Genomic DNA, 22568 nt, shown 5'->3' with positions numbered 1-22568 from the left:
CAGTTAATTGGAACTCTCATGATAAAAAGTTTTCCTCGTCATTATTTCAAATATTTTCGGCATACATACGGAACTCTGTTCATATTGCACGACCTTTTAACTCATATACATAGCTTATTGTATTCATTGTTACCATTTTAGCGCAAATTCGCTTGTTCACTAATTACTGCAATAAAATACCTGGGTGGTATGAGCCGACCAGAACACTGACGTATGCGAATATCTACATAGTAAATAGTAAATACTTATGACTTTCTACTATTATTAAAGATATTTAGTAGAGATAAGAGCGAATCTTTGTCTCCATTTGCAATTTTGGGATTTGCCCGTTTGCAAAGTTAGTTTTTTAGTTTTTGGTAAAAAAAGGTTTGGTGTAGGTATTTATTACTTCATTTGTTTGTATCCGCATGTTTAAAACATGCACATTAAAAAGGTGGGTTATCTAACTGGATAACTTTTGTTTAATACAAGAAGCTGTCTAAGGGCCACCCCACATTTAGCGTCTTTCGAGTGTCGGCGTCTACAACTCTATGGCCGCCTGTTCGATGCAACGTCGACGCAACTTCGCAGCGACGTCATTTTCCATAGCGCTGACCAGACGCTGACCAATGCGTTGGACGGATCAGATAAAAGCCCTTACCAACACCCCACTTAACACATGTGCCAGAGAAGCATCTGCCAGGGAGAACTGGCGTAGAATCGTTCGTCGTTCAACGTGACCACGACTGCTCTGTCAAGAGTAATTCGACGGAGAAAAGGACCAGACGCTGACGCTCGAAAGACGCTAAATGTGGGGTGGCCCTAAAGTAAATTATTGTTCTATATAGAAGATATCAAAGTTATAATATAAAGTAATAAAAATTAACACACACATTCATAGAAGTTTTTTTATTTACAAAATAAAAGTATGTATCTGATTCTGAAATGTCTAGTAAAATTTTTAAGGCTGACAATGACGTTAGAAAAACTTTTAATCTAGAAAATTTATATTCCCCAATATTACCTTCAAGAGTACGACAATTACGCAAGAAAATAATGTTATCCAAGTTGATTGACCGATTAAGCCCTGGTTACAATACCTAACTGTCTAATACCTACATCGGCATCAATTAACATTATGAAGTTAAAACAATAACTAATTAACAAATCGTACTCAATACTACTCATAATGAAAAGACGAATGTCTGAAGATCATCATGGTTGTTATATCGTTCTAGAAACATGATCGATGGTTATTCGATGCTCGGATCGATTTAGAGTATCGGAAGCCATTGTTTTTTGACAATGCTACGCCTTTATATGGCACGTGACAGACTTTTTCTTTGACATGTCACTTATACTTGCGTTTTGGTATCTTAATTATGGAACGGTGCCTCATTTGATAGGTAGGTACACGTACCTATCGTTGTTTTTATGTGTTCATCCATTCTTTATAGTTACAGTACTTATAGTAAATTAATATCATATCATAATAATAACTATGTAGTGTTTTTTATAGCTACTATCTACAATGTTGGAAAAATGTGAACCGGCGAAATATCACACCTAAGCACTCTGACTGAAATATCGAATCAAATGGATTACAAATACATAAATGGATTACAAATAAATAAATACATAACGGCCTAGCAATCTAGCGTACCCTCGGCCGTCTATATCGTATTCGGCATCACGGCTTATTTCTTGAATTTTCATACGTTTAATTTCTACTCGCTCTTATTTCTTAGTATTAAAATTTCTAGCAAAGAAAACTAGTACAGTCAGCCAAGAAAGTGGTCTACCACTTTTCGACTCTATCATATGATTGATAGACCACTTTCTTGGCTGACCGTACCAGACATAGATATACATATGTTACTTGATTTTTCATGTCAAATTACATGTTATTTAAGAATGTCGTTTTAAACCGGATACCCAGTGTCAAATTGTATTGGTAACCATGGCAACTCCATGTTTAACCGATTAACCCCGGGTTAGTGGAATGGTACAAGTGGCTCTTAAAGTCCTCAATATGCTCCAGTCAGATAGCGTGACTCAGCGCGCGCTTAGCCCTCTGTTGTTATAGCAACGATTAACTATCTGTAATTAACTATTATAATTAGTAACATTTCAATTAATCGGAGAATCGTGCCAACGGACATTTGTCACGCGCTGAAGTCTCGCGATTCAACTGTTTACCAAATTCAGAATATAGAAATAACAAAGGTAGGTAGTTTAAAAGAAATCGCGGTTTAAAAGAGGCAGTTATCCAGTTGTATCGTTGAGTTTGTATGTATTTACAATCAACTATGATTTAATGAGATTATTTGAAGTTTTCAAGTATTTGAATCTTTAGTAGATAGCACTAAAATGTATTATCATCTATTACTTATTTAGGACTATCATCTATTATTTATGTGATGGTATTCAATAACTTTCTGTAATAGTATATCTTATTATACAACGTGTCCCAAATTTCAACGATAAGCTGGCACCAGAAGATGGACCTGCTCATGATTACTCGAGGAAAAAAACTAAAAAAATTGAAAAATTGTAGACATGGTCGTTAAAAATACCACTAGGGGTGTCGATTTTAATTTTTTTGGTAATTCCATAATAAATTGAGATATTATGTTTCCTCGAGTAGTCATGAGCAGGTCCATCTTCTGGTGCCAGCTTATCGTTGAATTTTGGGACACGTGGTATATATACTATCAGGTATAATTACCTACTTTGCTTTTCTTAGCACATTATGCATAAGTATAACTAATGAAATTATAAATTCATCAATAAACCAATCAACGTCGACCTAATCTCGACATAAGAATCGCTGCAACGAAACGCCGGCCTAAACTGCAAAGTATCACTTACACCAAACAATAGGAGAATTACATATAAAAAAGTCAGGTGATAGCTTCATGCTATTGTATTTAGCCTATGGCCAGTCATCGAGCATTCTTTATAAGAAAAAGGTCTTAAGTGTGAGGAAAAAAATATAAATATTAGTCATTTTAACGCTACGGTATTCAAGCCTGTTATTGCTATCGCTTGATAAACGTGCGACTCAATCAAACCACCATAAGTCAGATATTCTAAAAAAGTTGCTCTATTATAGATCGCGAGGTCATACAAAAAACTATACAAAAAACTCGCCTGCGCTCAATAAGCGTTTGGAATACAAGTAACAGGGCAGGCCATAGGTCACCGTCCATACAAATCTCTAATCCATACTATTATTTAGATCCGTAACTAATATAGGAAATGATTATTTGTTAAATTGTCAATCAATTGGCACCTATTCAAGTGTAATTTTACACTGACAACTCGATTATGGTAAGCTTCAATAACGGTTCGACGATTCGCATATTATTTAGTTCTTGATTAAATGTATGTCACGTCTCAAAATTTGATATTTTTTGTTCGATAGCTGTCATTCGATATCAGATGACGTGATAAAACAGTTTTTTTTATCAAGCGTAGACTATGTGATCTAAAGATTAAGATTCCTAATATATCATTCAAATATTATAAAACAATATTACGTTTACTACGTGACTATTGCGCATCCGTTGACATTTCTAAATAGATCCCTATTTTATATATTTCTTTATTTTAATCCTCGCATTCAAATTCAATTCAAAATTTACATTTGCAACAGATGCCAGATAAAACGCCAACTCATTTCACAAATCGTATTTCAGGACGTATTCTGATAAAACCTTTTCTTTAATTCGGACCCGAATCATTCATTCCAATTTTCAAATTTGAATTAAGAACGCACTGTCATTTCGTTCTCTGTGTTACCCAAACGGCACAACTTGCAATTCGTAAAATAGAATACATTTGATTTTTGCCCTTTTATGTTTAGAATTAAGGTTTATCAATTGTTTATTTAACTGTAAAGGTGAAATTGTACGAGTGCATTCCATATTCATTGATGAGGGTTGGTTTCGTTTGACGCAACTGTTGAAATATTTTGTCACAACAATTAGTCATGGTCTGTCAAAATGTGTTGCGTCATGACTTCATACGCGACCCCCGAGGGGCAGTGACGTGAATTATATCAATTAGATATAATAAATCATGCGTTTTTAACTATAATCGATCGATCCTCTAACGGAATCCTTTGCCTTTTTGAATGACAAATATTCGATTGTTAAAAATTACAAAAAAGGACAAATTTTGTTCAAAAAGGGGCGCACATTTTTGATTATTGATTGATGATACATTTTTAAAAATCGCTGTATCACTTTACATAATTCAACGATAAAAAAAAATTAAGTTTCCAAAACTTCTAACCTCGTTATTACAAGACAAAAAGGTAACATAAAAGTCATATTAGTTACGCTTATTAAGCTGTTAATAAACAAAAACACGTGTATGTTAATCGCGCTTCACGGAGCATGCGCCCGAAAGCGATGCGCGCTTAATTGTGCGCGAAACGATCTAGATCTATTTTATGTTAACGTCGCATTAATAGATCATTTAACACTGAATTAACACTTAATATGTGTGACGTGGCGTTGATTTCATTACTATTTTGTGATTTATTTGAAGAGTCTTTCAATTAAAGTTACAACAAATTTAACGTAAGTTTAAATATTTGTGACCAACCAAATAAAATATTAGATTTTGTATGGTTTGTTCCATTACATTTTAATATTTTTTACTAAATCTATTTTAATTGAAGTTAAAATATCCTTCTCATTATAGTATTTATCAAGTGAACATTCCGTATTGCCTATTTTAATTAACTTAAATTCCTATAATAGTTTTAATTCGCGCTTATACGACTAGAAGACCGTGTATAGGTTATTAGAGCAATTAATGTCACTTAGTACCTTTAGTTTCCTCTAATTTTCTTCTCAAGTGCACAAGTTTAAATACCTGAATAGTTCTATAAATTTAAATGTGTATAAGTTAGGTAGTTATAGGAACAAACGAAATAATTGGAGGTACTGTAAGTACAGTCAGTTGCATACTTATGTTACACCATTCTCTATGAATTAATCAACACATTGATTGCAAAGGTACTTTTTGTATTGCTGTTGTTGACCCAAATAAATCAAATAAAATACAAACTTTAATGATAAATTAAAGATTGCGTATACAGATTTGAAACTGTTTGAGTAAAAAATAATCTAGCTTCATTGTTGAGAGTCAGATAATAATATAATACCGGGTGTGGCCTGTAATATGAGCAAAAAATTAAACTGTAGGCTGTACTCCTCATATTGACCAACATTTGATCAGCGACTTTTAAAAATAACTTGTGGTTTGATTTTTAATACACTTTAAAGTTTATTCTAAGACGCAATGTATTGTGAATTTTGTTATGTTTAAGGCGTGACAAGCAACGTCAATCACAATGATATGTCGTGGCGATGGCGTCCATTGAAGATAATATTTATTTTGTATGAAAAATAGGGAGTCTAAATACTTCGTAATTTTTAAAAGTTGTTGAACAAATGCGTCACCGGTTGAGGAGTACAATCTATGTTTTAATTATTTGCTCGTGTTACAGGCCACACCCGGTATATTAAAAATATTCACAATTTCCTTAATTTGGAGCAAATAATGGAGCAAAGTGACATGATACAAGTCTATTGGTATAAACTACTACAAATGTCTCAATCAATGTAATATTCTAATGACATTACATTATCTACCAATCACAAAGACTGTCCAGAAACGTGTTGAACAACAAAATAGTGATTATGTTTATAAACTGCTGACTGTACATTGACTCTAATTGGATTGTACGGTAAGTGAGCGGATTCCTCATGTTAATTGCGTATTTATTCACGTTTGTCGCGTTTATCGCCTAAGCCACCGTCAATTAAAATAATCGCGAGCCCTCACCTGTGCTTTATTTATTGAACTTCACTGTACGTATTTGTTTTGGTAAAGGTTTTACTTTAATGTGACATAATTACAGTACGCATGGTGAATGACTTTTGACAAACACAATTGAGAAACTCGCCTGGTCTAAAAACCTGCACTATACACGGTGTAACATAAGGAAACCGAATAATTTAACCACTCATTTCTGAGGTCAAGAGAAGGAAAAAATCCAATATGAGTAGACCTATAGGTCAATTTCGCCAAAAAAAAATATTTTTTTGTTTTGTGGTTTAAAATTTTTAAATGTATGTGTACGTTAAAAATAAATGCTATTGGTAAACTTGTCACTTAAAGTTGATTTTTACATTTTTTTTTTCGTAAAACCAAAGTGGTTAGGTACTAGGTTAGGTACTTGTCACTTTTTGACATCTCTCAATAAGGATATTTAGACTACGTCCCACAGCAGCAACACAAGCTGCTAGTCAACGTTATTTGCAGTGGGTTTGTTATCGATTTATCCGACGATCATGGCAATAGCTTTTTACATCATTATTTTGGCGAACGATGGCGATCTATTAAAATAAAAATAAAATATCTCGCAAATATTTTAGTTTTATATGTCGGAAACAACTGAGGTTACAGGGATGAAACGTTTAAAACTGTTATAGGATTACCAGAGTCCCTTGATTCATAACCTAAGTATGAATATTTATATTATAACCTTCAAACCTACAAAAAAAGAGCGTATTTCCACCATAAATGCCTGCAACACATTGCAACCCCTCTGGTGTTGATGACGGTGTCTATAATTGCTAATAGTTCGTTTTTTAGCATTACAAAGAAGGTAAGCGAATGTGTTTTTAATTGAAAAACGCGTTTTAAAAATCAGTAACTATTACTTATAAAAGCAGAAGCATAAATGATCGTATTAGATTCGTAATTGTTACATATTTGCCGTGACTTATTTTTAAAACGTGTTTTTCAATTAAAAGACACATCAAGATTGTTTACCTTTTTTTCTAATGCTAAAAAAACGTACTAACATCAGGCTATATCATTAAAAAAAATACGCTCTTTCGTCGGAGACTTACGGCAACTTCGCAGTTCGCAATCATGAATATGTATTGTGGCCAGTCGTGATCGCACGGCATCCGAAAATCAGGTGTACGGGAGGTCGCAGGTCGTTGTGATTCGCTCGTGCTCGACCGAGGTCAGGCGCACTACGTTATGCACTCGGCCAGTTTGAAAATAGGTAGGACGTAGATTGTTTTCAACGGATGCACACGTTTTTTTACGTTTTTTCGCATGAACCAATTCTTATGATGAATGTTAATAAGTCATTTCATCTTTATTGCAAAGAATCGTATCTTTATCTTACCTAAAGTTAGCCTGACTTGGATTCCGTGAAAGTGAAGTTAAAAAAACCCTGTACATTTTGCAAAAATAAAAAAATTAACATGAACAGTTGACGTTCTACGTCGCTGTGCCAAGGACACTGTGTACCGTTTCCAATTCGACGTCATTGCACGATACGGACACTTATATTACTAAAACCATCTAACTACCTATAGACCAGTAGGTATTACAACTATGGTCCATTACAATCCGTAATTAAATATAATTATGTGCCAATATTCTGTTTGTTTTTTTCTGACTTATTTCTTCTATTTCTACAAATATTTTGCCATAGAACTACGATTTTCTAATAATAGTCACATTAGACACATGTGAACGAAGATATTCAAGATAATTTGGACCATACGTGGTTTGACGGTACTCATATTTTTATTTACATTACAAGTAGATAAAGCGGCTATTATGGGCATTATTTTAATTTTATAAGTCAAGCCTGTATACTTTTAATTATAAAGCTACCGTGTCGTTTTACAAAAAAATTTACTCAGTTTATTTCATAAATCTCCATAATAATTCTTGAACTTGCCTGCCGCAGTCTCGAATAATTTCAAACTTCACAAAATTCTCATTCTTAATAAGTGCGCGGCACCCGCTAGTATTTTATTATAAGTTGTAAAACTTCAGGAAACTTAAAATAGCAATAAAATGGTCTTATAGAAAAGCCGCGATCTCGATAAGTATTAAACCTAGGCTAAGTAACCCTTTTAAAGAGCAATAAAAGATAACCTCCAATAAAACGGGTTCATAACAAAAAAGGTCGCTTTTTAATGCGCACTTTCCGCGCACTTAGGATATTTTATGAGGAAGACAATAACAAGCCGCTCGAATGCTGCCTTATAAATAACCTAGTTGCGATCCGTCTCTATACCAGTACGGATATGATGGTCGTTCCTGTCTACGTGACAGCGTGATAATACGGTGTCCGTCACTTTCTATCCCACGGTGTTAAAAAGTGACAGTTATTTTATCACGTGGATAAAGATGAATAAAGCTATCCATAATACGCTGGCAGGAGGCGTATTTTAATTGTAATGACAGGTTATAATTTGATCTGGGTTTGTTAATGACAAAAACGCCACTTTTCACACTGACCGATCATACCCATAACAAATATAGGTCATATTCATAACTTATTATTATAATCAGAATACGCCTATAGGTCAAACAATTATTTATATCGAATGAAATATACATAATACGAAGCCTAGCAGTTACTTTACGAAGACGATATAAATATAACAACTCATTTTTATAACAAATTGGTGTATGTGGAAGAAATAAAAAAAAATTGAAGTCTCTTTTGAGACTTTTTAAGCAATAATATGCATAATACGAGGCATTACGAATTAACATCTATCAAAACTAAATCAAGGCAGGTACGGTGCGCAAAATTGCTTTGATTTAAAATGCTTGTTTAAATAAGTCGGTAATCTATATATATAAATGCAATAAATAATAGATTAATGATCATAACACATAGTTTTATTGACTTCCCGTTTTAAGGGGGCCACTGATTAACAGTCCACCGGACGGTATCGGCCTGTCAGTTGTTCGGAACTGTCAAAATTTTGTTCTAACTGACAGGCCGATACCGTCCGGCGGACTGTTAATCAGTGAGCCCCTTTAAAATTTAAATGTCGTTTTGGATTGAAGTTAATAATTATAAAATACCAAGTATAAAATATTGAACAAAATGGTGTAATCCAAAAACATCCAGTTGATTATAAATTAATTCAAATCTTATCTTATTCGTCCGTGTAAATTGGGTTTCTTATTGTTGGCCATTAATAAACGTCTAAAAGATGTTATGGACAAATTAGTTTAGACATTTATTGAAAAAAAAAAGTTGTTTTATCACCTAACCTTTTGAATCAATCAACCACAATATCAAAATTATACGATTTGCTAATAACGGAAAACTAAATGTCAACTTTTTTTTCAGTTGTTATAGAAAAAAAACGTTAAAATGAATTTAAAATGACAAGAGCAAATTGATTTGTAAAATTCATTAACTCGACTTGCATTATTCAACAACAATTAGTCAACATGTTGGATTAAATTAAGATATTTTACAAAATTTGTACACCGGCCTTCAACAATATTCTTAAAATAATGATTAGCTAAAATTACATGCATAGTTGCATTTTATCCTTGCAAAGACCTCCAATGTCAAGTCCTTAATAATACAAAAAGTTCAACCTTCAATGCTAGTTCTCAATATATTTAAGTTATTTTTATTATTAATATTATTTCAAATAAACCCCTTATAAACAAAAAAATATGTTCTATATATTTATAAATAGTTCTGTCATAGTACATATTATTATATTAACCATGCCACCTTTAAATACTCGTATCTGGTACCTACTTATTTTTTATTTCAAATTGACCAGACCAAATTATCCATGCAGTCCTGACCCTTACTTGATGGGGACTAAAAACAGACCAAAATCGTAGCTCACTGGTGCAGTAAAAGCCTCGTCACACATACCTGCCTTGAAGAAATGGTCTAAATTGTTAGGTAGTACAGACAACGCGAGAGAATTTCATTATTTTCCTACTCCATAAAAAAGCAATAAAAATATTAAAATCACATGGATAGTCCTGGCTTTATGACATCGTTACTATACTAGGTGTACTCTTGTGCACAAATCACGCGAGGTGTTTTCGGCTACTTTTTGAGCCTCCCTCCCCCTTGGTGATATTTGGTGAGGTTTTTGGCTACCCCCCTCCCCCCACACAACCTAATAAATAAGACTATTTACCTTAAAATTAGGTAAATATAAAAATAAACAAGATTTTCTATATACAAGACTGTATATAGAAAATCTTGTTTATTTTTATATTTTCCTGAAATAAACTCGCTATTTTGAAGTGCAGAGTGAAGATCTACGTTTAAAGAAACCAGGAAAAAGTATCTACTTATGTGGTCGGTATGGTCTTTTTTTCTTAGTTTCGTTCACTGTAGAAAAATACACGTGAGGTTTCCTTTATACCCCCCCACCCCCAAAGTGATCAATCGTGATTTTTTCGTGATCCCCTCCCCCCCCTCGGACCTCGCGTGATTTGTGCACAAGCCCCTAGGTATACAAAAGTATAAAACTGGTGTATGAAATAGATCATTTTTGCAGTCTGTATCGTCTCGATGTTCCCGCGGCATTACGAATTAGTCGCGCTCACTTATAGACACCGCAGTTATGTCGGCATTGTGAGAACTGCCATATCGCGGCCCGCGATTAGTGCTGTGCCCATATTGTAAACAGATCACGTTTTATGAAAAACGAGGAAGTTGAAGCAAATCAAAAGATAGGGGAGTTTTCTCCTATTTTATTGCGACGTAAAAATATATAAACACGTGCGTGCTATGTTATCATCTCAAGTAGTTCATCTCTCTCGTAATTCTTGTAGATTTTGTAGAGTTTAATAGAATAGAAGAGCTAAATAAAAAATAATAGTAAAATCAAAAAATTTAGTTAATTTCGTAAAATTTTATAGGTGTCCTTTTTTTTCGAAAACCAATATGATAACTTGAACATTAAAAACGGAATTGCCCAGTTTTCGTTTCGTTCGTTTAAAAAACTCAGTCCCTCATCTTTGTCCTCCATATCATTCTGTACCAATACAAAACTATAGGAATCATTTGATTCACTCACCGCACCTACTATATTTACTCCCTGGGCGTGTGAACGCGCGGCCCTGTCATTTGGCGGGCATTACAGAGTTGCCGACGCCGTCCGAGTGACCTCCGTGGGAATCTAGGGACAACTTTCTTTGATCTCCTCTGATATATGGCCGCTTGGTACTTTTCATACGATTTTCTTGATCATGTAAGAACGAGAATGTAAATTGAATGTTAATAAATTGACCGCGAGAAAGACGGGACATTAAGAATAAACGAACGTAATTTAAGGAAAAGGATCCAACGTCGAAAAATCTGTCAATCAAATTTAAACCTTCTGTAAAAAAGTAAAGTCAGACATTTATTTTATATCAATTTAGACATAATTTTTTTAGGATGATCCTTCATGCTAAACTACGTCCAAATTTACAAAAGTAAAAGTAGGTAATGGAAGTGTGGAAATATATTCGGAAATATTTTGCCTTCGAAAGTACTAGATTGTAGACTTAAAAATTGTTTAAGTGTAAAAGACATAAAAATCTATAGCATAAGGACTTACGGACGTTGGATATAGGTATAGGAGGAGTTTAAAAACACAGACTCAAACTTAAAACACAACCCAATAAATGTTCTAGAACAAAAAGGCGATCCCATGCAACATGAAATAATTAATATGCTAATTGTGTGTCGAGATTCCATTCAGATAACTGATTATCCAGTGACAACCTTTTCGGCTCGCCATTTTTCGTCCTCATGTCATAAGCCTTCAGTTTATATGGTTGAATAAACAGCGGACCTTTCAAACCATATTCAACTTTATCTTTATTTAATTAGTGTTTAAGTTTGTTTGACACTATGGCTTTAAAAAATTAAAGTACAGGGAGTCAAATTAATTAAGTCGTAAGGTAAAAATCGATCCGCTGCATCGCGTTACATGCTCGAATACACGCTGATTCGGATAATGCAGTTACGGCATTCTGCATCAAGTTCATTGACCGGGGAGAAAATTTAAATGCAATATGACAGAGTGAGAATGCTTTCACATTCCTCGGGGTAGTCAGAAAAATATAGGTATATGTACAAAGTTACCTGAGCCGATGCTTTATTTTTTTTTAAAGTTTCATGTTATAAAATCTTCGAAACGACATTGTAGTTAATAACACTCATAAGTCTCATAACATAACTCACTAGTTAATGTCATTGCAACAAAAAGGGTAGAGGTAAAACAAACATCGTAGACCAAACGACTAAAAAACCAAGCAGCAGGACTACCAACCATTAAAAAAGTTAAAAGACCTTAACAAGCGCGGATATCATAAAAACGACAAATCATCGGGCGACATTCCCTTAAAACAAGCGAGTGCTTGTAGGGAATCGTGTTCGATCTAATTTAGAGCGGGCGATCGGCGATAAGCGGCCGGGCTCATGCGGCGTGATTTACTCCGTGCGGCGGGGCGACCAAGCGGCTGTTGTGATGCTGCTGAGATGCAGTAGGGTTTGGAATACATTTTCATGGAGGTTTTATATGTAGACGAAAATTTGGTGTGATCTGGAGCGAGGAATCGGCGATGGGTCAATGAACTTTTGCGGTTTGACTTGCTGTAGGGCCTACATGAGATACCTACAGTGTAGGTACTCATGAATGCCGGGCCTGCACCACTACACATAATATCGTTGAAATGCATTGGGTATAATAAGTTTTCCCTACTATGGTCGACACAGTATAGGTTTTCGTAAAAGTTTCAAAGATTATAATTAGACCAAAGTTCTATAATTGAAACTTTTACGCCTTTGTATGTTATCGGCAAAAAGCATTGTTGCTCATTCATAAGATTTGCTTAGCTTTAGCCATGACACATGACACCTATTTAGACTACTTATGCTAACGACTAAAAGTTATCTTAAGGTGATATTAACTTTCACATATATTTTTTGATAATTTAGGGTCAACGTAGATTGTAAATTCGCTTCACGCGTGCTAAAATTGAATATATCATACAAACTAGGGTTTGAGTTGACGCAGCAAGCCGAGTTACCGGGCACCTGTGAGTCCTGTGACTGTGACGGGGCGTCTAGCCTGTAGCCTAGGGTTGCCGTGTGCAGTGTACAAATACTTGATTCATGTTCTGTTGTTGAGTACCTACTTAAATATTAATTGCTGTAAAGATGATATACTAGTATCATAATAGGCATGTAGCTTCTGTTTCAAACGCTATTTACTGTAAATGTCTTCAGAATTGGTCTTTTCCATTAAAACTCCTAACTATAAAGTTTGATACAATTTATAGGAAGATACTTATTTCCAAAAAATTAACAAACTTAGGTATTAATCTTGATTAGTACAGGGATTTATTTACATTAAATTATTAGTGGCTAAATCAAAAACTAATACTAATATCTCATCGAAATCTAAATTTAAGTGTCGTTTTTATTAATGCTCCTAAATATCTCCAAATCCAACGGAATTCTTTACACTCCAGTAAATCTCATACTTCTGAGGTGTACCGATGCATATCGATTTGATTAACAGCTACCTTTGGATGTACATACATATTAACATTTTTAAATGAGCACTTAATGAGCAAGCTTTCTGATGAGAACATTTTGTTATAGAATATAAAACCTACTATTTCTTTGTGGATTTCCTCATGCATTTTAACCCTTTATAAGGCCCGTTGACAGGGACGTGCTATCGCAGAATTTGTTGCAGCTATCAGAAGCCTACATTTCAAAAATCTATTTTAAAAGCAAGTTGAATATTCAATTAATGCAAACGATTTTGAGCCCTATTATTAAAACAGTATGGTTGAATTTCTGATTGAGCGTATGTGGTCGATATATCGCCTCTGCCTTATAAAGGGTTAAACTGGTCTAATTTGGAAAAAATTGTTTGCAAACTCGTAAAACGTTTTAACGTAGGATATTGTGCAATGTTTTTGCATAGTTACATCATTTATTGCTCTAATTACCTATTCCAAGAGCGAAACAATATCTAACAAAACTTAACAAAGTAATGTTAACTAATAATAAGTTTCTCAAAACTTCTTATTGGATTCTTAAAGAATTAAATAAGAATTTACTAGTTCCAAATAAAATAGTAGAAATCATTTGACATCATTATAATCACAATTAAAATAATCGGTATTTGTTTCCTTGAAACCCTTTTTACAGATACACAATCCCATTGCAATCTTTTACGGATTAAACAAAGTTATTACCAGTATTTATGTCCTATTAGCAAAATGACATTTAAACTGAAATATGCTGCTTAATCGCGCGAGCGAGTGTTGAAATGTATAACAACAGAAATTTTATTCAAATCCTGAGTAATGGAAGTTATAGTGATTTAATTGGACTTAAAACCGGATCAAATCATTCAAATTTAAGGATTTCAAATTACCGTAAACGCTGTTTGGGCTAAATAATGCTGCATATTCACGTATACGTCCAATAATCCCATTACCACCTTTAAACACTTACTCAATTTCTATAGTGCTATAAAACTTATAAAAACAATAATCGAAAACTAATTAAACAACGTAATCGATCGGCAACGCGAGAAACCTACACAAAACTAACCCGACAAATTGAAATGGATTAAAAAGTAAAAAAAACAGCTCAATAGTAATCGATACATAACGATACTGAAACATACAAGAGATTTTATCGAAGCAATATCATGCACTGTGGTCCTCGAAATTAACAACTAAATGACTGATTGGAAAATGGTCGGTTTTGGTCACGGCGTATTAATAGTGAATTGGGTTTCTGTGCCGGGTTCGCGCGCACTTTATGTCGTCCGATAACACCGACAATATTGCTCGGTTTGAAGGTTTATTTCTCTTTAGTTTTCGCTCGGGCTTCATTTGTTGTGTTTAATTTGTTTCTTCAGACAGGTACATTGTTGCTTGCATATAGTGTTCATGTCATCTCCTAATTATACTCTATTTATTTTATATCCTAATTTTTTTTCTTTTTTAAGTTCCTTTTTTATTGATTTAGAAAAATCTTAACCTCAATTTTACTTTTCTTATTAGGGCCGTGTTGCATAATAAACTACAACTAATAATACAAGAGACTTGCTCTTTTTACTTTCATTTATTAGAAAAGGAGTTCCGTTTGTAATATGAGCTAGAAAAGTTTTCACATCCTTTATGTGACTATTATGTCTATTTTTCTTATTGGAATGCTCTTTTTCTACTACGAAATTACGTAACATTGTCAAACTTGGATCTTTTCTTGTTACAGATGAACCAAAAGTGCAAAGTGTGCGGAGAGCCGGCGGCAGGCTTCCATTTTGGGGCCTTCACATGTGAGGGTTGTAAGGTAAGCTTTCAGACACTTTTTTTTCTAGTAAGCTAATTACAAGGCGCTTATGAATATCAAGTAAAGCTACGCCGGCTTTTACCCTACATCTCTGAGCCAAAAGATTTTAAATCCCTCCTAAATTGTCTAGTTTCAAATCATTACATCTTATAATTAATATGCATTATATTAAGAAATACAATTTAAATTACTGTATAATATATACCTAGAGCTTCGAGTCTAGTAGCTCTACCCAAACAAAAAGGTAGAGCTTTAATTACAACCGAAAAAAAAGATTTAGATTTTTTTTTTCACAAATGTGTTATTCATCTTATTATATTTTAACATGCTGAATGAATAAATACATTAAATACCACACCCATTGCTCGAATTAATACATGTAAAGTACAGTGTAGTGCACTTAAGGTTTATGCATCAAATGCCGGGAACCTACAATCACATGCATTATAGATTTCGTTTTATAATCGGCTAAATCCTCTTCTTATTATGCAATAATCCCCTATAACTTCAATAACAATTCTTAGAGTAAAATTCGTTCATCGCTAATTACAACTGATTATTAAATATATACTCAACCATTGACCCATAATCAAACCATTTTGAACTTTATATTTAAAGCCATAACGGGTATTCAAACGGTAAGCAGATGTTGGTAATCTAAGGTCATGTCCGGGATCTTCACTTCAATAAGTCGATCAACACGCAAAGGATCTGATACCGATTTTTTGTCGAATCTAAATTAGACCAAATACTAAAGATAATGCGTTTCCCTTTAATCGGTTTTAGTATTATGTTTCCTTATTTGGCTTTCCTGAGCGTGTTTCCATTTGTTTAATCATTGTAGTTATCAGTGCGTAAATTAATCTTATGAATTCCGCTATATTGCGAAATTAATCGTTTTGATTAGTGCTATCTCATTATCAATAGAAAAAAGTTACTATGGGTAGGTGTACTATACTATATTGGTAGACCCCTTATCTCAAGCGGTTGGTTGGTTTACTTATTATATATAAAATTAAAATAAAAAATATTATAGGATATTATTACACAAGTCCCACGGAAAGCTCAATAGAGCTTGTTTTGTGTGTGTTGTGTAGGTACTTAACATTACATATTATTCAAATCAGCTTTATGCAGCTGAATCTTCAACCAGTACCTAGTGCCTATAAAAATAAATATATCTTGTCCGGAATCACAAATTTCACAAAACACAAAAAAATGTATGAAATCGTCAGGGGGTAAAAATTCATCCATTATCCAGTAAAAACAAAAAATATAGTAATTAATACAGGCAATTCAAGACTTTACAAATTGTCTGGCAGAGTCAACAATCAGAACAAGGGCAGACGTAGACGCACAATTTATGCAAACTCAAACAAGCAACTTAACTCAATACAAACAGTTTCACAATGGCTATTTCCTTAAATCACATTAGGAGTTACGTCACTAAGCGGACCGGCAATTTGTATGAGCGCAAGTGGATCAGAACAATGGTGGTTGGGAAACAGAACCTAGGGCATTGTCGGCTTGACAATGCTGAACATTGACCTGGTTAGGCAGTTCTTTAATTATGGCTTTTACGATAAAATTTAAAATAGTTTTTAGTTATCTATGAGTCAATGCGAACGCTTATGAAACGCAGTCCACAACAACTTCTTGTATCTTTCAATTCTAACATTCTCAGATTAGAACGAGAATCAGGACTTGCCTTTCCTGATTGTGATTTCGAACAAACTTTCCATTATATTTTATTTCTTTAAATCTTTCTTCAAATATTTCTACAAAGTAAGTATCTTTATCTTTTACTCCGGTAAAGACGTTGTCATATTTGTAATGATCTACCTAAAACACCAGTTAACCATATTTCATATTTATTAAATTTTATAAATGCCGAACAATATTTCATTTAAATATCAATGTAATTCCCTTCCCTTGACTTATTAAAAATTAGCCTTTGATTTCCATCAAAGATTTTTAATCTCATATCAAACCGTATTGTATTTGATAGTCCATTATCAGTATTGCAATGATCGTGGCAGCGAAAAGGCCGGTCATGGTGTTTGACGCCGGAACGGTTGGCCAACGCCGGCGCATGGCGCGTAAAATCGCCGACGAAATATCGAAATTGTCGACCCGAGAGCTTCCCCAGACTTGCTGATGTTTAAGTAATATTTTGCAACAGAGGAAGTTTACAGGAAATCATCACACAAACGTGTATAGGTAGTTGAATTATTACCGACTTAAAAAAATCTCAAAGTGCTTTTACAAATGAATTTAACAAACTTATGACAAACAAATTAAATAAATAAATACATAACATGACTAGACGGAAGATATTTGAATTAGATACAGAAATTAATTTCGTTGCAACAATACTTCACAAGTCTACAAACAACGAGAAAAGTTTCTTCTAGACGCACAGACTAATAATAATAACAATTTATTGGCAGTAATCGATGATAGTAATCGATCTCGATCCCGCATTGAGTCGATTACAAACAATAAAAAGTAATATCTCACTTTAACACCCATAATATAAAACTGCCAATTACAAAACGATATCAATACCATGAGGAAGTTTATGAGAATTCGATTTATTTACCGATTGTTTTTGTTAATGTTGCTCTGAATCTGATTTTATACAAGGCAGTTACTGGTGTTATTCTAACGAACGAACTGTTACTCGTAATGTTGCAGTTCCACAATGAATTACCTAATATTAGAGTTCTGATATCTATAGGTATCTTCAGCGTGTCTTGAACTTTAAATGCTTTCCTGATGGTAAGAAACAATTGACATTGTTCAAATCAGTAAAGGCAAAATAGAGTCAAAACCTTTTAGCTTAACCGTCGACAAAGCTGGCCAATTACGAACAATGTCAATTAATTAAGCCACATTAGAGGGTCGTTAGTGAGCTTTGTTTCCTTTTCTTTGTGCTGGTGACAAATAGCCATGCGGCCTTTTTAACTACTGTTACCTCTCTCAGCGACTCCGTTTGAAAGAGGACGGTACAATACCCGATTACATCTTTCCAGAAACCTTTAAAAACAAATTAGAAGCGATGATTTATGAACAGGTTACGACAGAGCGAGGCTTAACCCGAATATCTGTTTCCTCTCCTCGCGTGCGTTACCGCAATTTGAATGTGTACCGAATGAGCTAAATTGGAATATAATTCGTCCGTGCGACCGTTTGCTTATCGGACTGGATCGGTTTGTTGAGTTGAGACGTCTGATAATCGAGATTTAGTATTTTTTTTAATCTTATTTTCTACCTTGGCTGTCAGCAAAAATAAATTAAAAATTATTATTCGTAGCCTAGTAAAGCAAGTATTTATGAGGTCGGTCAGATGGGGTAAATAAAACACGGGTAAGAATAAGAGCACATTCAAAAATTTATTCTATTTCATTAAGTACTATTCCATTTAAAAAGAAGCCTTGTGTGTAGACTTCTTATTAGATGTAAATATTTCAACTTTTACATATTTCATGCCCGGCTACTGAGAGAAAGAATACAGGTATTTGGATCACTGCAATACAAAATAAATAATCGTAAAGGCCATGAATTGAATTTTAATCACTGACGGAACTGAAATCTATCAATTTTAATACAAAACTACTAAACTCTGGCATGATTTTATACGTTTATTTAAGTACTTGATCTTTAATCTTGTTCCCGTTATTTCACATCTACTTAACGAAACATTCCATAAATACGCTGTATATTTCAATAGGCTGCTAATTGTACCTCTTCCACTAAATGTACTCATTATTTGGTAACTATTATTTGAATAGCAGGCCTATTCGGATTTCGAGATAATCACAAGAACTAGAGACGATTTAGAGATCAACTAGATCTACAGTAGATATCGACTAGGTGTGACTTGGATATCTAAGTCATAACTTGTCGAAATCGTTCAAGAGGACCTCCAGAATCGCGGAAACGTCAAATTTGACATATCTATCTTACAAATATCTTTAAATTATCCATATCGTAACTTGTTGAAGTCTAGTAGAAATCTAATTCATTTCCCGAATCGAGCCGTAGGCCTCCAAGAGGGTCTTGCCGTAAAAATATGCACCTAATCAACGTTAAATTTAAATAGGTTGATTTTATTGAACATAAATGTAAGATTGTAATATTGTAATACACGTGGCTCCGTACATAGTAAGCAGGGGCTACTACTATCCCGTAACTCACTCGGAACTCGAACGTGACGTAACTGGGCCTGTTCACACGTTTTTGCCGCGGCGGTCGCCATCAATCATGCGGCCATTACTGGTAACTACCGCTGGCGGCTTTTGTTTTAACCTGCCTCACTCAGAATATGGCTTTAAATGGATTTAGAGCTGTTTATTAACACCAATTTTTTAAAGTTTATATTACTTAAATAATTATTCGTAAATTCACATGTTCATTAAGGAAATAGTAATAGTAATTTTGGGAATTGGAATTCCCACTGTTAACATCCTTTATCTTTTTCCACAATTTCATAAGATACCTACCTATAGGTAGGTATCTTATGAAATTTGAAGATGAAGTTAACATCCTTTATCTTTTTCCACAATTTCATAAGATACCTACCTATAGGTAGGAAACCTCAGAAATAACCCCTACTAAATGTACGAACATTTCTTAATTGAAACGACATTTGTAACAATCAGTTGACCAGTGTTGTTGGAGCCATACCTAAATAATATTTGAATAGGCCTCCAGAAACCGAAAGGGTCTTGCCGTAAAAAGATGCACCTAATCGACGTTCAATTTAAATTGGTTACTTAGGTTTAAATAAAGCATAGTACCTAATATTATTTTGAAACTGGAAATCGGGAACAATATAATCCAGTTTGCCCTATATAATCAGTTGGCGTAATCAAACCAAGCGGCAGTTGTCCTTTTACTCGCAACATTTATTGAACTGCCTACATTTAAATCTCTCCTCTTAATTAATTTTAAGCCCCGCTGGAAATTAAAAGCGTCTAAATCGGATTCCGCAAAAGCCTTATAAGTCTGAATAGAAGCGCACGCATCTGCATACAAACGGCGCCAAGGCAGGTTAATTGTAGACAAATTGACAACCGCCTTTGTATGGGTAATGGGAGGTAGTTTATGGTATTGCTTGAATTGGGGTACTGGGTTTTACTTAGCTGAATACTTTTAAAAGGTTAAATGGTGACCACCTTCCTGAAGCCCTAGCGCCGAAAGGCCCTCAACTGGCGGCCCGATTTGAACTTTAAAGGGGCCCACTGATTAACAGTCCGCCGGACGGTGTCGGCCTGTCAGTTAGAACAAAATTTTGACAGTTCCGAACAGTTGCCCGGAACTGTCAAGGCCGATACCCTCCGGCGGACTGTTAATCAGTGGGCCCCTTAAGATACGTCAAATATTAAGGTTAGATATAGATGAAGATATATCAAAAATGAGTGTTTTCAAACAAACACGTAACTTTTGTCATTAAAACATATCTAAATATATATGTTAATCTATAATCTATATCGTATCTAGTCGTAATATTTGACGTATCTTAAAGTTCGAATCGAGCCATGGGTATCTCGATGGTATACTGGAGTCAGTTATGTAACGCTGCCATACATGACCCAAAAAAATTTTATTAAGCTATGAGCTTCATCACATCTGATATTTGAGTAATTCTAAGCATTTCTAGCGTGAAGTGGGGGGGAGGGTGGGGTACAAAGACGGCCGCCATCCGTCATCTTTAAAAAAAATCTACTCTGATCCTGGTGGGTACTAGGGCAAGTTTGGTATCATTTTCGTATAAACCAAAGACGTAGAATTCATTGCTGATATTTGTTTTTTCAATTTCATAGTAATTTTACAAGAAAAACGTAAAAAGGTGAAAAATTTGGTTGGAGATTTTTGCTACGCGGAGCCGAAACTACAAAAGATAGAAAGTTGAAATTTGCACACTAGATTACATTTATAAAGTGTACAAGAGATAAGAAGCGATTTTGAGAAATTCAACCCCTAAGGGGGTTAAAAAGGGGATGAAAGTTTGTATGGGGTTCAAGTTTTATTTTAAGCTAGGAATTTGAAACTTCGTAAAACGATATATTATTAAAATACAAGAAAACTAATTTCAGCGTTTTTGAAAATTCATCCCCTAAGGTGGTGAAAAAGGAGTTGAAAGTTTGTATGGATATCAAAAAAATTTTCGAACGCGGGACTTGAATCTTTGTATTTGGGGATATTATTAAAAGACAGGAAAAGTAATTTCAGCGTTTTGTAAAATTCATCCCCTAACAGGGTTAAAAAGGGGTTGAAAGTTTGAATCCATTACAAATCCGAGTAGACACACATTTCTTATTGGCTCCCAGGCTTGAAATGCTTAGAATTACTCAAGGAACATATGTGATGAAGCTCATAGCTTAATAAAAATTTTTTGGGTCAACTTTATAACTGCTTCCGCTAGGTATGAGCAAGATTACAGGAAACTATTGGATGTGCTAGACTAGATGCTAACATCTAAAGGAGTGTGGCAGTGAACGTATTTCGGCTGATATGATGATAGTGAAGAATTCTCGTGTTAAGTTATATGTAATTCTATAAAATAGATACTATCATTGGGTAAACAGATTCTTATAACATTTATGTGCTTAAAGTACCTAAATAAAGCTCTAATTCACAATTAGACCATTGTGTTATTTATTTTAATAATACTTAGGTATTATCTATGCTACTAAAGTACATAACTTCCTACGAAACATTAAAGTGATATGTGATGTTATAATCATAAATTCCACTAATTTCAAATACAAATACTTAAACTAATTGTAAGTATTACTAATAAATAAATTAGATCAATTTAGCACTTACTTTAATTACAGATTAAATTTTCCAATGCGCCCTTGCAACAAACCTTGATAAAAAACCTAATTAAAAAACTAGATCAAAACCCGGTTGATTTGGTGCAACGTTGAAACAATACCATTTGTTGGCAATCGTAACCAATCGATTCGTCTCAGCCGATAGTCGTCATCGCAATCGACTGCGTACTTTAGTTACAATTAATAGCTTATTACTGTTACGATTATTGATAAGTTAATTTAATCGATTAAAGAGTCAATATTGTATTTGTCTTTTCGATTGATCGGTTGGTTTATCGATTAATCGAGTTTAATGAGACTGTTTTGCCTTGACCCGATTATCGATTAGCGCTTCTGCTATGGATGCAAATCGTATGTTTAATGATTATATTGTTTTGAAACTGTCGCGAATGGTTGCGCACGCTTATTGGAGCGTAGCCAAACAAACTAACTACATACATATTACATCGTCTTATACCTACATAAATTTTATGTTTGGTAAAGTTACGACTGGCCACCTTGCGAATAAATCACTGAATTGGACGATTATAAAATGTATA

General features: G+C 34.1%; 2 protein-coding genes across 2 annotated transcripts in view; one reads left to right on the top strand and one right to left on the bottom strand.

Moving 5' to 3' along the window:
- LOC134669098 (cytochrome c oxidase subunit 6B2-like) overlaps positions 1-22568 on the bottom strand; it is a 308332-nt gene that overhangs the window by 120662 nt on the left and 165102 nt on the right. The gene's annotated exons all lie outside the window — the stretch shown is intronic.
- LOC134669089 (knirps-related protein-like) overlaps positions 1-22568 on the top strand; it is an 81980-nt gene that overhangs the window by 48510 nt on the left and 10902 nt on the right. The window contains exon 2 of the mRNA XM_063526620.1: positions 15107-15184. Coding sequence (XP_063382690.1) covers positions 15107-15184 — 78 coding nt within the window. The remainder of the gene's footprint in view (positions 1-15106; positions 15185-22568) is intronic.

This window comes from Cydia fagiglandana, chromosome 11, assembly GCF_963556715.1.
Source record: "Cydia fagiglandana chromosome 11, ilCydFagi1.1, whole genome shotgun sequence".
Classification (NCBI taxonomy): domain Eukaryota; kingdom Metazoa; phylum Arthropoda; class Insecta; order Lepidoptera; family Tortricidae; genus Cydia; species Cydia fagiglandana.
Note: the sequence above shows the minus strand (reverse complement) of the source record. Positions and strands in the feature narration are given on the sequence as shown.